At 49.1% G+C, this 12,341-nt stretch overlaps 1 protein-coding gene across 2 annotated transcripts in view; it reads right to left on the bottom strand.

Moving 5' to 3' along the window:
* The window catches only part of ZBTB7B (zinc finger and BTB domain containing 7B), a 33,908-nt gene extending 30,170 nt beyond the window's left edge, over positions 1-3,738 (bottom strand). The window contains exon 1 of one of the 2 annotated variants that reach the window (XM_058160319.1): positions 3,615-3,738. In XM_058160319.1, coding sequence (XP_058016302.1) covers positions 3,615-3,726 — 112 coding nt within the window. In that variant the 5' untranslated portion in view covers positions 3,727-3,738. Of the gene's footprint in view, positions 1-3,253; positions 3,444-3,614 lie in introns of those variants that run through there. The other variant, XM_058160322.1, reaches the window with a different exon arrangement.
* Positions 3,739-12,341: the final 8,603 nt, after the last annotated feature.

The raw sequence follows: 12,341 nt of genomic DNA, 5'->3' as shown, positions 1-12,341 counted from the left end.
AGTCACCCATCCTTCCCCCCCACAACCTCCGATCCACCCAGCGATGTGCCATTCCAAAGGGCGCAATCGGGGCTTTCTCGAGAGTTATAGTTTAATATATGTGTGTTGTGTGTGTGTGCCAGGCAAACTTGGAAGCAGGGCACCCCCTTGCAGAGTTGAAAAGCCACAAAATCATCACGGTTCGGATGATAACGCCGGCCAGACTTGGCGGGACGGTCTTTAAAAAAAAACACAGCTGAGTTTTTAATCTCTGCAACACGTACCACCAATTTTATAATTTTTATTATTACTGTTATTTTTGCAAGACGGGGTGGCCCTCTCCGTGCCAAGGAGCTTCGAGTTAGTGAAGGGTTAGGGTGTGGGTGAGAAAGGACAGGGTTGAACAAACCCAGGGAACAGGCTAAGGCGGCCAACGGAACACACAGTGGTCCTCGATTTACAATGCTCCATTTAGTGACCGTTCAACGGGACTAAAAAAATGTGACTTAGGATCGTTTTGGCACGTATGAATGTCGGAGCAGGCGATCCAAATTCTGCCAATTGACTCATATTTATGACGGTGTGTGTGTCCCCCCTCCCGGGGGGAGGTCACGTGATCTCCTCTGGCGACCTTCGGACGAGCCAAGATTCACTTAGCGGCCGTGCGACTAAGCTAACAAGGGCAGAGATTCCTTTCCTTAAGAAAGGTCCTAAAACGGGGACCCGTTGCACAGAAAATAGAACAACAAGAGTTGGAAGGGACCTTGGTAGGTCATCTAGTCCAACCCCCCCCCCTGGAGACGCTTCGCAAATGTCTCAAGTTAGCGACAGAAATTCTGGGCTCCATTGTGGTCGTACGGCGAGGATCACTTCTAGTTCTTGCTAAATCAGGGGTCTCCAACCTTGGTCCCCTTTAAGACCTTGTGGACTTCAACTCCCAGAGTTCCTCAGTCAACTCCCAGCCAACTCTGGGAGTTGAAGTCCACAAGGTCTTAAAGCGGCCAAGGTTGGAAACTGATGCATCAAAGTTGTCTGTCTAACCCAGCCAATGTTACCCCGAGACAAAAACAGCCCAGAAGGAACAGATAAAATGACATTTTTTCCAGACAAAAAGACCTTGACTTGGACATGTTTCTAATTCTGGGATGGGACGAGTTGGGGGGTGGCGGCGGGGGAGAAACGAAGGAAAGACGGTTTGCCCATCAATCCCGGTTAACTTCTCGCCGTGATTTATACTCCAAATAGAAGGAAGAAAGTTTGTTAAGTTTTTTTTTTTTTCATCTATGGGTGCCATCTCGGGGCCTCCCGCAAATTTGGGGTGGGTGGGGTGAGAATAGAAACAAGAGAAACAAGGTAGGACAGACACGCAAGATTTTAAGCCCCGGTGAAATTTGTGCGAAGTATTGTTCGTAACCAAGCTTCGCTGGGTTGGTTAACCTGGGTTTGGAAGCACGTGTGAACACAAGTCGAAAGAGGGGAAAGTTTCTGGGAACCCACTCAAGGATGGTGAGATGGGCTACTTAACCCCCCCACCCAGTTCTGGACACCACCCCAAAAATGTTTTCTACCCCTCCCCCCCATGCCTTTCCAGGATAGATCCCCCTTAAAAAGATATAACTGAATTTTTTAAAAAAAGAGTTTCACAAAGCACCTCCAGCTATTGGGCTTGAGATAAGGGGGCCAGGGGGGGTCTCTCGCCCCAAAAGGGAGAAAATCCTCAGCTTCCGTATAGTAGATCGAATACATTCAGGAAAACCAGCTTAACAGAATCACGGAGTTGGAAGGGACCTTAGAGATCTTCTAGTCCAACCCCCTGCTCAAGCAGGAGACCCTATTATACTAACATTCCAGACATTCTTTTAAAAAAAACGCAGTGATGGAGAAGGAAGGAAGGAAGGAAGGAAGGAGGGAAGGAAGGAAGGAATAATAATAGATTGGAAGAGACCTTGGAGGCCTTCTAGTCCAACCCCTAGGAAGGAAGGAAGGAAGGAAAGAAAGAAGGAAAGAAAGAAAGAAAGAAAGGGGGAAGGAAGGAAGGAAGGAAGGAAGGAAGGAAGAGGGGGGAAGGAAGAAAGGAATTTGAGAAAAGGCAGGAAGGGAGGAGGGAAGAAAGAAATTGGGAAGGAAGGAAAGGAAGGAAGGAAAGAAAGAGGGGGAAAGGAAGGAAGAAAATTGAGATAGAAGGCAGGAGGGAGGGAGGGGAGGAAGGAAGGAAGGAAGGAAGGAAGGAAGGAAGGAAGGAAGGATAAGAGAATAACAGAACTGGAAGGGACCTTGAAGGACCTCTAGTCCACCCCCTGCTCAAGCAGGAGACCCTATTCTTTAACTGACCACGGTTTGACCCATAGATTGAGCCTACGGGCTTGTCCTGCCGGAGGGGGGTGGGGAAGGGGGGGCGGTGGTCTGTGGGCTGAAACAGGCTGGAGTCCGGTGGGGCTGAATTTGTAGGGTGAAGGTGGACCCCGAAAAGATTTTGAGGGGGCATATTCTGGAGATGAAATAAATGGGGAATTTAGCTGCTCCCCGCCCCCCCCTGCCCCCCCCACAACTCCTTACTTGACATTTTTCCTGCCCTGGGTTTGCTTCCTGTTTTTTGGAAATGGGAGGGGGAGGGGGGAGGAGGAGGAGGAGGAGAAGGAGGGGAGCCTGGGGGGAAAGGATTAATGTTGACTGGGGTGGGGGGCTGTGAGAAAGAGGAAGCTAATGGGATCTGGGAAGAGAAGGGATATTTGGGAGGGGGGAGAGAAAAGGCAGAAGGGGTAGGAATGTATAGCCCCCCCCTCCCCCCCTAAAGAGCCCCCAAGGCCAAAAAAAAAAAAAAAAAACCCAGCTCAAACGACCAGGGAGATAAGAGTTCAAAGCCAGCCTTCCCCGCCCCCCCCCGCCTCCTTTCCCCAAATATCAAGAGACACGGGTCGGAAGGGGGCCAGCCGAAACTGCCTGCTTCCCCCCCCGCCCCCGCCCCCACGCTTCCAGATGCGCTTGTATCACCTCCCCCATCATCCCCAGCTGGAGCCTCTGGCTGCCAAGGGAGAGAAAGCTGGTGGGAAACGTCCTCCCTGAAGACTTTGAAGAAGAGACCGGACTGCCATCTGTCAGAAAGGGGGCTCGGGCGAAGGGGGAGGGGGGGTCGGACTAGATGACCTACCAGGTCCCCTCTCCGGCTCTGTTAATCTGTTCAAAGGAAGCGGGACGGCGCGGAGACGACGGACCCCCAACACCACAATGGGGGAGAGGGGAGCCCCGAAAGTGGGGGGGAGGAGGAGACACTCACCCCCGCCTTGGCGGATGCTCTTCGGTCGGCCGGCTGTGGGTTCAAGCGGATCGCGGGGGGGGGGGCGAGGGTCGCTCCTGCTGGGCAGCGGCGACCGGTCTCTTTCGCGGAGTGTCGGGCGCGATCTCTCCTCCTCCTCCAGCTCTCTTCTTTTCCCCCCTCCCGCTCACCTGCCCTCTTAGCCACGCCCCTTCCACTCACCTGTCCGCCCCCCTCCTTCCAGCCCGGCGACCTCCGCCTTCCCAGGTAGGTAGGTAGGTAGGTAGGGAAGCTCCAAATCCTCCCCTTTTCCCTTCTCTCTCTCTCTCTGTTCCCCTCCCCACGGCTCCGCCCCTCTACCTGCCCTCCAGCGCCGTCTCACCTGGCCGCGGACTCTGCTCGCCATCCGTGCCTCGCCCGGCCGGGCGATAGACTTTGCCAGCCGCCTCCGCCGGCCTCTTATTGGGTGGCGGGGAGTTTCCCCGGCTTCCCATTGGTGGGCTGCACCTGGGCTGGTGTTTTTGTTTTTTTCCCTTCCTTTTCTTTCTCTCTCCCCCCCCCACACCGGTCGCCCCCGCCCCCACTTCGAAATCTGGCTGTAAAGTAAAGTGGGGAGGGGTCGGCAAAGAAGCGAGTTTTTCGAATCTCCTTTGGTCCCTTTCGCGCAGGGCGCCCGCAATTGGAAAGCCCCCCGACACGCACACACCTCCGATGTCGGGATGGGGAGGGGCTTTTGGGGAACGGGGAGAGTTGGGGGGTGTGTGTGGGGAAGGGAGGGTCACTTCAAAGGGTGGGGGAGGGGAGGGGCTGAATCACAGGCGACTGCGGAAGAGGATGTGCGAGTGGAAAAGATGACGGAATCGGCCGGCGGTGGGGCCGAGATGGGACTTCCCGGTGGGGAGGGAGAAAGACGGGGCGTTTCTCTCTTCAGCCTCCCCCACTCCACCCACCCACCCCTCACCGGGCTCCATGAGCCTCCCCTCACTCCCCCACCCTGCCCCCTCCCCTCCCCCGTTTGGAAACCGATCTGTCCAGCCTGCCCCTTCGATTCTGCTAGAAGGGGTGGTGGTGGGGGAGCTATATGGACCGCTCAAGGGGTCCGAAAGCCGGTTTGACCCTTTGGGGTGGGGTGGGGTGTTCTCACAACAAGCCTTTACCCCTCCCCACTGCCCACCCCCTACGCGCGCGCACACACACAGAGGAAGTCCCAGGTTGCTTAACACAAATTCGTTTTCTGATGGAGGGGTGATTTTGAACACAGCCCCGGGGCCTCTTCAGGGACTGTATGAAACAGTATAACCCCACTCCTTTGCAGCACTGATGACCTAACCTAGTTGGGTCATGAAACATCTGCAAGGAAACCACCAACCTCAGAGAGGATCAGGGATCCCACAGTTCATAGTTGTCCTTCCTCCCTTCCTCCTCTTCCTCCTCGGAAACCCCGCCTCCCTCTATAGCACTGATGATGTAACCTAGCTGGGTCACGAAACGTCTACAAGAAAACCACCAAGCTCAGAGAGGGCCAAAAAAAACAGCCTCAAAAAACAACTATTTTTTTTTTAAATCGCCCCAATCGAGAGCGTTTTCCAGCTTTCTTAAAAACAGAAGTCAGAATGCTTAGCTGCAGAATCCGGGCGCCACCCTGGCTTTCAAGATCCCAAATAGCTGCGGGGCAGAATGCTTTCCTAGGTCGGTCTGGGCAGGGTGGCTGAGGCTTGGAAAGGCAGGCAGGGTGAAGAGATTTGACTCAGGATTGTGGGGCGGAAAAGAAAAGTTGGGTTCCAGGATTCCTAGGAGGAAGGGAGGGAAGTCCAGCCAAGAGCGGAAAAATTAACAGAATAACAGGGCCGGAAGGGACCTTGGAGGTCATCTAGTCCAACCCCTTGCTCAAGCAGGAAACCCTATCCCATTTCAGACAAATGGCTGTCCAGTCTCTTCTTAAAAGCCCCCAGTGATGGAGAAGGAAGGAAGGAAGGAAGGAAGGAAAGAAGGAGAAAGAAAGAAAGAAAGAAAAAGAAAGAAAGAAAGAAAGAAAGAAAGGAAGGAAGGAAGGCAGGCAGGCAGGAAGGAAGGAAGAAAGAAAGAAAGAAAGAAAGAAAGGAAGGAAGGAAGGAAGAGAAGAGAAAGAGAAAGAGAAAGAAAGAAAGAAGAAAGAAGGAAGAAAGAAAGGAAGGAAGGAAGGAAGGAAGAAGGAAGGCAGGAAGACAGGAAGGAAGAAGAAAGAAAGAGGAAGGAAGGAAGAAGGAAGAAGAAAGAAAGAAAAGAAGGAAGGAAGGAAGAAAAAGAGAAAGAAGGAAGAAAGAAAAAGAAAGGAAGGAAGGAAGGAAAGAAGGAAGAAAGAAGGGAAGGGAAGGAAGGAAGGAATAGCAGAATAAGACAGTTGGAGGAGACCTTGTAGGTCATCTAGTCCAACCCCCTACTCAAACAGGTGACCCTATACTATTCCAGACAAATGGCTGTCCAGTCTCTTCTTTAAAAACCCCAGTAATGGAGAAGGAAGGAAGGAAGGAAGGAAGGAAGGAAGGAAAAAGAAAGAAAAACAGCAGAAGAATAGAATAACAGAGCTGGAAGGGACCTTGGAGGTCTTCTAGTCCACTTCCACACGACGGTTGCAGCGTCCCGTTGGTCATACGCGATCCAAATTCAGAAGTTTGGCAACGGACTCTCATTTACGACGGTTGCAGCGTCTCGGGCTGGGCGGGTGGGTCACGTGATCCCCTTCTGCGACCTTCCTTCAAGCAAAGTCAAGGGGGGGTGGATTCACTTAATGACGGCGTTGCTCGTTGAATAGCTGCCGCGATTGACCCCTGGTCGTAAAATGGAGCAAACCCCACGGCACAAAGTTTCCCCTCAGCACCCCTAAATTTTGGGATCGATTGGGGGGGGGACGTAAGTCGAGGACTACCTATATATTTATATATTTATTTATTTATTTATTTATTCGATTTGTATACCACCCTTCTCCCGAAGGACTCAGGGTGGTTCACAGCCAATAAAGATGAATATAGATGAATTAATTTATTTATTTTTAAAAAGGGGGCAAAAAGAAAAGAATTGTAATTGAAGGGTGCCGATATCTGCCGATTTCTTTTGGTCGGTTTATTCTGCACCATCCTGCAAAGAGGGTCTTGCTTAGTTTGGAAAGAGGGAGGGCGGCTTGGAACCCAATCGAGAGGGAAGGGAGGGAGGGAGGGAGGGAAGGCCCAGGCTCCCTATTGCACATCGGGTGGGGCTCAGGTGAGACCAGGTGAACAGGGAGCCAGGAAGAACACGGTGTTGCTAACCCCACCTAGCTAGCCTGGTTGCAACCGAACAGGTTGTGCTTGTGTGGCCCCACCCAGTCACCTGTGCGAGGGGGCGTCTGCGAGGAAGCCGGGTGTCAGCTGGCCCCGGCGTCATGTCGAGGCAATTCAGGCCACCTGGCTGGCATCTGGGCACCCCGGATTCTCCCCTGCTCCCTCCCATACGCTCCCTTCCCTCGCTTTTGCAGGCAGCAGAAGATGATGGATGGATGGATGGATAGATAGATGATGATAGATAGATAGATAGATAAAAAGAAAGAGGATGGATGGATGGATGGCTAGATAGACAGACAGATAAAAAGAAAGAGGATAGATAGATAGATAGATAGATAGATAGATAGATAGATAGATAGATAGATAGATAGATAGATAAAAAGAAAGAGGATAGATGGATGGATGGATGGATGGATGGATGGATGGATAAATAGATATGACAGAAGATAGATAGATAGATAGATAGATTTCCCTTCTGCAAATTGAAAGGAAAGGAAAGGAAAGGAGGAAGAGGGAAGGAAAGGAGGAGGGAGGGAGGAAGGAAGGAAGAGAAAGAGAAAGAGAAAGAAAAGAAGAAAGAAAAGAAGGAAGAAGGAAGAAAGAAGAAGAAAGAAGGAAGGAAGGAAGGAAGGAGAAAGAAAAGAAAAGAAAAGAAAAGGAAGGCAGGAAGGAAGGAAGGAAGGAAGGAAGGAAGAAAGAAAGAAAGAAAAGAAGGAAGGAAGGAAGGAAAAGAGAAAGAGAAAGAAGGAAGAAAGAAAAAGAAAGGAAGGAAGGAAGGAAAGAAGGAAGAAAGAAGGGAAGGGAAGGAAGGAAGGAAGGAATAGCAGAATAAGACAGTTGGAGGAGACCTTTAGGTCATCTAGTCCAACCCCCTACTCAAGTAGGTGACCCTATACTATTCCAGACAAATGGCTGTCCAGTCTCTTCTTTAAAAACCCCAGTAATGGAGAAGGAAGGAAGGAAGGAAGGAAGGAAAAAGAAAAACAGCAGAAGAATAGAATAACAGAGCTGGAAGGGACCTTGGAGGTCTTCTAGTCCACTTCCACACGACGGTTGCAGCGTCCCCTTGGTCATACGCGATCCAAATTCAGAAGTTTGGCAACGGACTCTCATTTACGACGGTTGCAGCGTCTCGGGCTGGGCGGGTGGGTCACGTGATCCCCTTCTGCGACCTTCCTTCAAGCAAAGTCAAGGGGGGGGGCGGATTCACTTAATGATGGCGTTACTCGTTGATTGACCCCTGGTCGTAAAATGGAGCAAACCCCATGGCACAAAGGTTCCCCTCAGCACCCCTAAATTTTGGGATCGATTGGGGGGGATGTAAGTCGAGGACTACCTATATATTTATTTATTTATTCGATTTGCATACCGCCCTTCTCCCGAAGGACTCAGGGAGGTTCACAGCCAATAAAGATGAATATAGATGAATTAATTTTTTTTTTTTTAAAAGGGGGCAAAAAGAAAAGAATTGCAATTGAAGGGTGCCGATTTCTGCCGATTTCTTTTGGTCGGTTTATTCTGCACCATCCTGCAAAGAGGGTCTTGCTTAGTTTGGAAAGAGAGAGGGCGGCTTGGAACCCAATCGAGAGGGAGGGGAGGGAGGGAGGGAGGGAGGGAAGGCCCAGGCTCCCTATTGCACATCGGGTGGGGCTCAGGTGAGACCAGGTGAACAGGGAGCCAGGAAGAACACGGTGTTGCTAACCCCACCTAGCTAGCCTGGTTGCAACCGAACAGGTTGTGCTTGTGTGGCCCCACCCAGTCACCTGTGCGAGGGGGCGTCTGTGAGGAAGCCGGTTGTCAGCTTGCCCTGGCGTCATGTCGAGGCAATTCAGGCCACCTGGCTGGCATCTGGGCACCCCGGATTCTCCCCTGCTCCCTTCCACACGCTCCCTTCCCTCGCTTTTGTAGGCAGCAGAAGATGATGGAGAGATGGAGAGATAGATGATGATAGATAGATAGATAGATAGATAAAAAGAAAGAGGATGGATGGATGGATGGATGGATGGATGGCTAGATAGATAGATAGATAGATAGATAGATAGATAGATAGATAGATAGATAGATAGATAGATAGATAGATAGATAGATAGATAGATAAAAAGAAAGGATAGACGGATGGATGGATGGATGGGGATGGATGGATAGATAGATAGATGATAGATAGATAGATGGATGGATAGATAGATAGATAGATAGATAAAAGAAAAGAAGGAAGAAAGAAGGAAGGAAGGAAGGAGAAAGAAAAGAAAAGAAGAAAGAAGGAAGGAAGGAAGGAAGGACAAAATATATAGTTATATCATATGATGAGATGATAGATCAATAAGTTAATAAAGAGATATAGATTGATGATAGATATTATCGGATACACTGAGAGCATCTGCACCAAGACAAATTCCTTGTGTGTCCAATCACACTTGGCCAATAAAAAAAATTCTATTCTATTCTATTCTATTCTATTCTATTCTATTCTATTCTATTCTATTCTATTCTATTCTATTCTATTCTAAAGACAGATTAGGAGGGATATAGATAGATGACAGAGACAGAGGTTAATAGAGAGACAGATATAGACAGTTGAGAGAGAGAGAATAGAGAGAGGATAGATAGAGATACACAAGTAGGTAGGTAGATGATAGATAGATAGATAAGGAGAGAGACGGAGAGGGATGGATGGATGGATGGATAGAAACAGAGATAGATAGATAGATAGATAGATAGATAGATAGATAGATAGATAGATAGATAGATAGATATGGAGAGAGATAGATAGGGAGGAAGGGAGGGAGGGCTAGATCGATAGATAGATAGATAGATAGATAGATAGATAGATAGATAGATAGATAGATAGATAGATATGGAGAGAGAGATAGAGAGGGAGGGAGGGAGGGAGGGAGGGCTAGATCGATAGATAGATTAGATAGATAGATAGATAGATAGATAGATTTCCCTTTGGCAAATTGATCTTATGGTCCCATTTTCACATCCCAAGGGTTCACAAACCCATAACCTGTTCAAATGTGCAGGTCCGGGTTTACGTGGGGTGCGAATGCGAATATTACCATAATCTTATTTCACGGCTTCTGTGAATCCCTCCCGCCATCCGAAGCAGCAGCTAACTTTGAGAAGAGAAAAAGTTTTAAAAACCTGGAGAGCTCCTCGACAGAAGCAGGATTTAAAAAAAATAAAAAATAAAAATAAAACACGGATGGTGTTTTCTACAAGGCCTGTTTGCAAACGAACGAAGATGGGAGTCTTTCCTTCCTCCTGAGGCAGGGAGTTCCAAAGACACCAGGAGCCTTTGTTAATAACCCCCCCACCCCCCCTAGATAAAGGTACTGTGACAGCAGAAAATAAGGGAGGTTTCTTGGGCTGATTTTATACCCCAGGCGGGTGGACTTTAAAGATCTAAGAAACCCTTAATATTAAAATTGCTGAATGTTTTGGGTTTTTTTTCCCCCTTCCTCATCCAAAGACATCCAGGTGTGCCCTTCTGGAGAACGCCAAGCTTCTAGTCCTCACCAGCTGATTTCAAACCACCTAGCCCAGAGTTTCGATCCTTCCCTTATAGGGGAGTTGGGGGGGGGGCGCGGAGAAATAACAAGAATGCAGAATGTCAATCAAAAGGTCAAACCGGCCAGCCCATTCGAGCCCCCCCCAGCCACATCGCCCCGGCTCAGGATGGGGAGCGAGTGCGAATCCTGCCCCCACGGCTGCTGCAATCTCAGCCCTTGAACAAAACACGGGTGGGGTGGGGTGGGTTTAAGAGTGGGCACCAAGCCACTCGCTTTGCAAAAAAAAAAACACCAAAAAACCACCAAACAACGGTGGCTGGGAAGGGTTTTTTTTTTTTACACGACGCTGTGGGGATCTGGAGGCGGTGGGGCGGTTTTGGGGGTGACATGTGGGGAGCCTGGCATTCTCTCCCCCACCCGGCTGTGCCCCTCTTCTTTCCCCACCCGCTCTGAAGTGGTTGGCACACAGGAAACCCACCCACCCTCTCTCCCTGCCAAGCCGCCCGGGCAGAATTTTTGCAGCGAAAGGTGGGTTGAGCTGGCAGACACGGGGAAAGAAGCCACAGGCGGGAACGGGGCGGATTCCCCAGCTGTCAATCACAGACCCCAGATGAAAGTGTGGGGTGGGATGTATTTTTTTTCCTCTCCCCCCCTCCCCGTTTCTCCCCACAGCTCCACCTCAAACCATTGCAAGGTTTGGAGGCAGATTCCCACGATTCTGTCCAGCTCATTGCCTTCCGCAGGATGGGAGACCACGAGGAGATCTAAAGTTTGGCCTGCGTCAATTACAGGAGCCGTTGAGTTACAACCCTTCGTTTAGCGACCGTTTGAAGTTACGACAGCACTGGGGGTGGGGGTGGAAACGGTTTAGGATTGTTGTTCACACTTACGACGCTTGGCAACTGACTCGCATTTAGGACGGTTGCAGGGTCCCCGGGGTCACACGATTCTCCTTTTGGCGACCTTCTGACAAAGCAAAGTCAAAGGGGAATCAACAGATTCGTTTAACAACCGTGTGACTTAACGACTGCAGCGATATTCACTTAACGACTGGGAAAAAAGAGGTCGTAAAATGGGGCGAAACTCAAAACTAGCTCGCATTGCAGCGGAAATTTTGAGCACAGTGGTGGTCGTTCAGTCGAGGACTATCTGCGAAGCAGCCCCGTGGATAGATAGCCTGACATTGATGCGACTGTGAATGGCGGTTTTGTCGCAGGAAATCATGGTTTGTTTTAACCGTGGCTTGTTTCCTAAACTCCTCCTGGCTGGTTCTACACAATAGGAAGTCGGCAAGGTTTTTGTTTTTTACAATTTTAGGGGGTTTACAAGTCGCAGTTGGTGGATTTGTGCCACGGGTCGAGCCTGAAAAACAATCCCCGACCTGATCCAGAAGGAAGCAACACAATTCGCCCATTTTGCATTTAATCCGGATTATAAAACCAGCCTTATTCCCAGGACGGGATATTTTGCAATCGAAAATATTCATTTTGGGTTCCCCCGAAAAGCTGTAATTCCCCACCTCAAAAACTAAGCAGGATTAAAAACTGAGCCTATTTTATGGAAGGCAGCGCTTAAATTTGCAAATAATTGAAATAAATTCCCACTTGGATTCAAACTTTTGAAATAGAAGATAGAAAAATTTATTCTGTGCAACAAGCGCCCTCTGCTGGCAGGTCTGCAAACTCCAGGTTTTGCGGACTAAAAACATGTTTGTCTATTATTTAAATGTATATATATATATATTTGCAAAAGGGAGGGGTGATTTAGCCTCTGCTGACCCCTGACCTTTCCCCCACTAAACCCTTCCCTCCCCAAATTCAATGCATTTGGAATTTAACACTGTTCGTGCGCTTTGCACTTTGCATATGCTCAGGAGCCTGCGTCAGGTTTCTGTCTTTCCAATTGCAAAACTGACACACTTGACATGCAGGCAGTTGATTCAGCCAAATAAGCCAGAGAAAACCCCCAGTCGGAGATCACTCTGCGCATGCTCAGGAGCACTGGATAATTGTAAAACCATGGAATTAGATCCCTGGGTGAGAATATTTAATATTTAGAAAAGACGTTGCGCGTCTGTGCATTCGAATTTAAGATTTTTGAGGGCAGTTTTTTTAAAAAAAAATTGATTTGCACTTATATTGCAGATAGTCCTCAACTTACAACAGTTTGTTTAGTGACCATTCAAAGTTATGACGCTGGAAAAAAGTGACTTATGACCGTTTTTCGCACTTATAACCATTGCAACATCTCGTCCGCTTCATCTCACCACAGTTTCCCTTAACAACAAAGGAGGTAAAATGG

This window comes from Ahaetulla prasina, chromosome 17 (genome assembly GCF_028640845.1).
Source record: "Ahaetulla prasina isolate Xishuangbanna chromosome 17, ASM2864084v1, whole genome shotgun sequence".
Lineage (NCBI taxonomy): Eukaryota > Metazoa > Chordata > Lepidosauria > Squamata > Colubridae > Ahaetulla > Ahaetulla prasina.
This window is presented reverse-complemented; position numbering and strand designations above follow the sequence as displayed.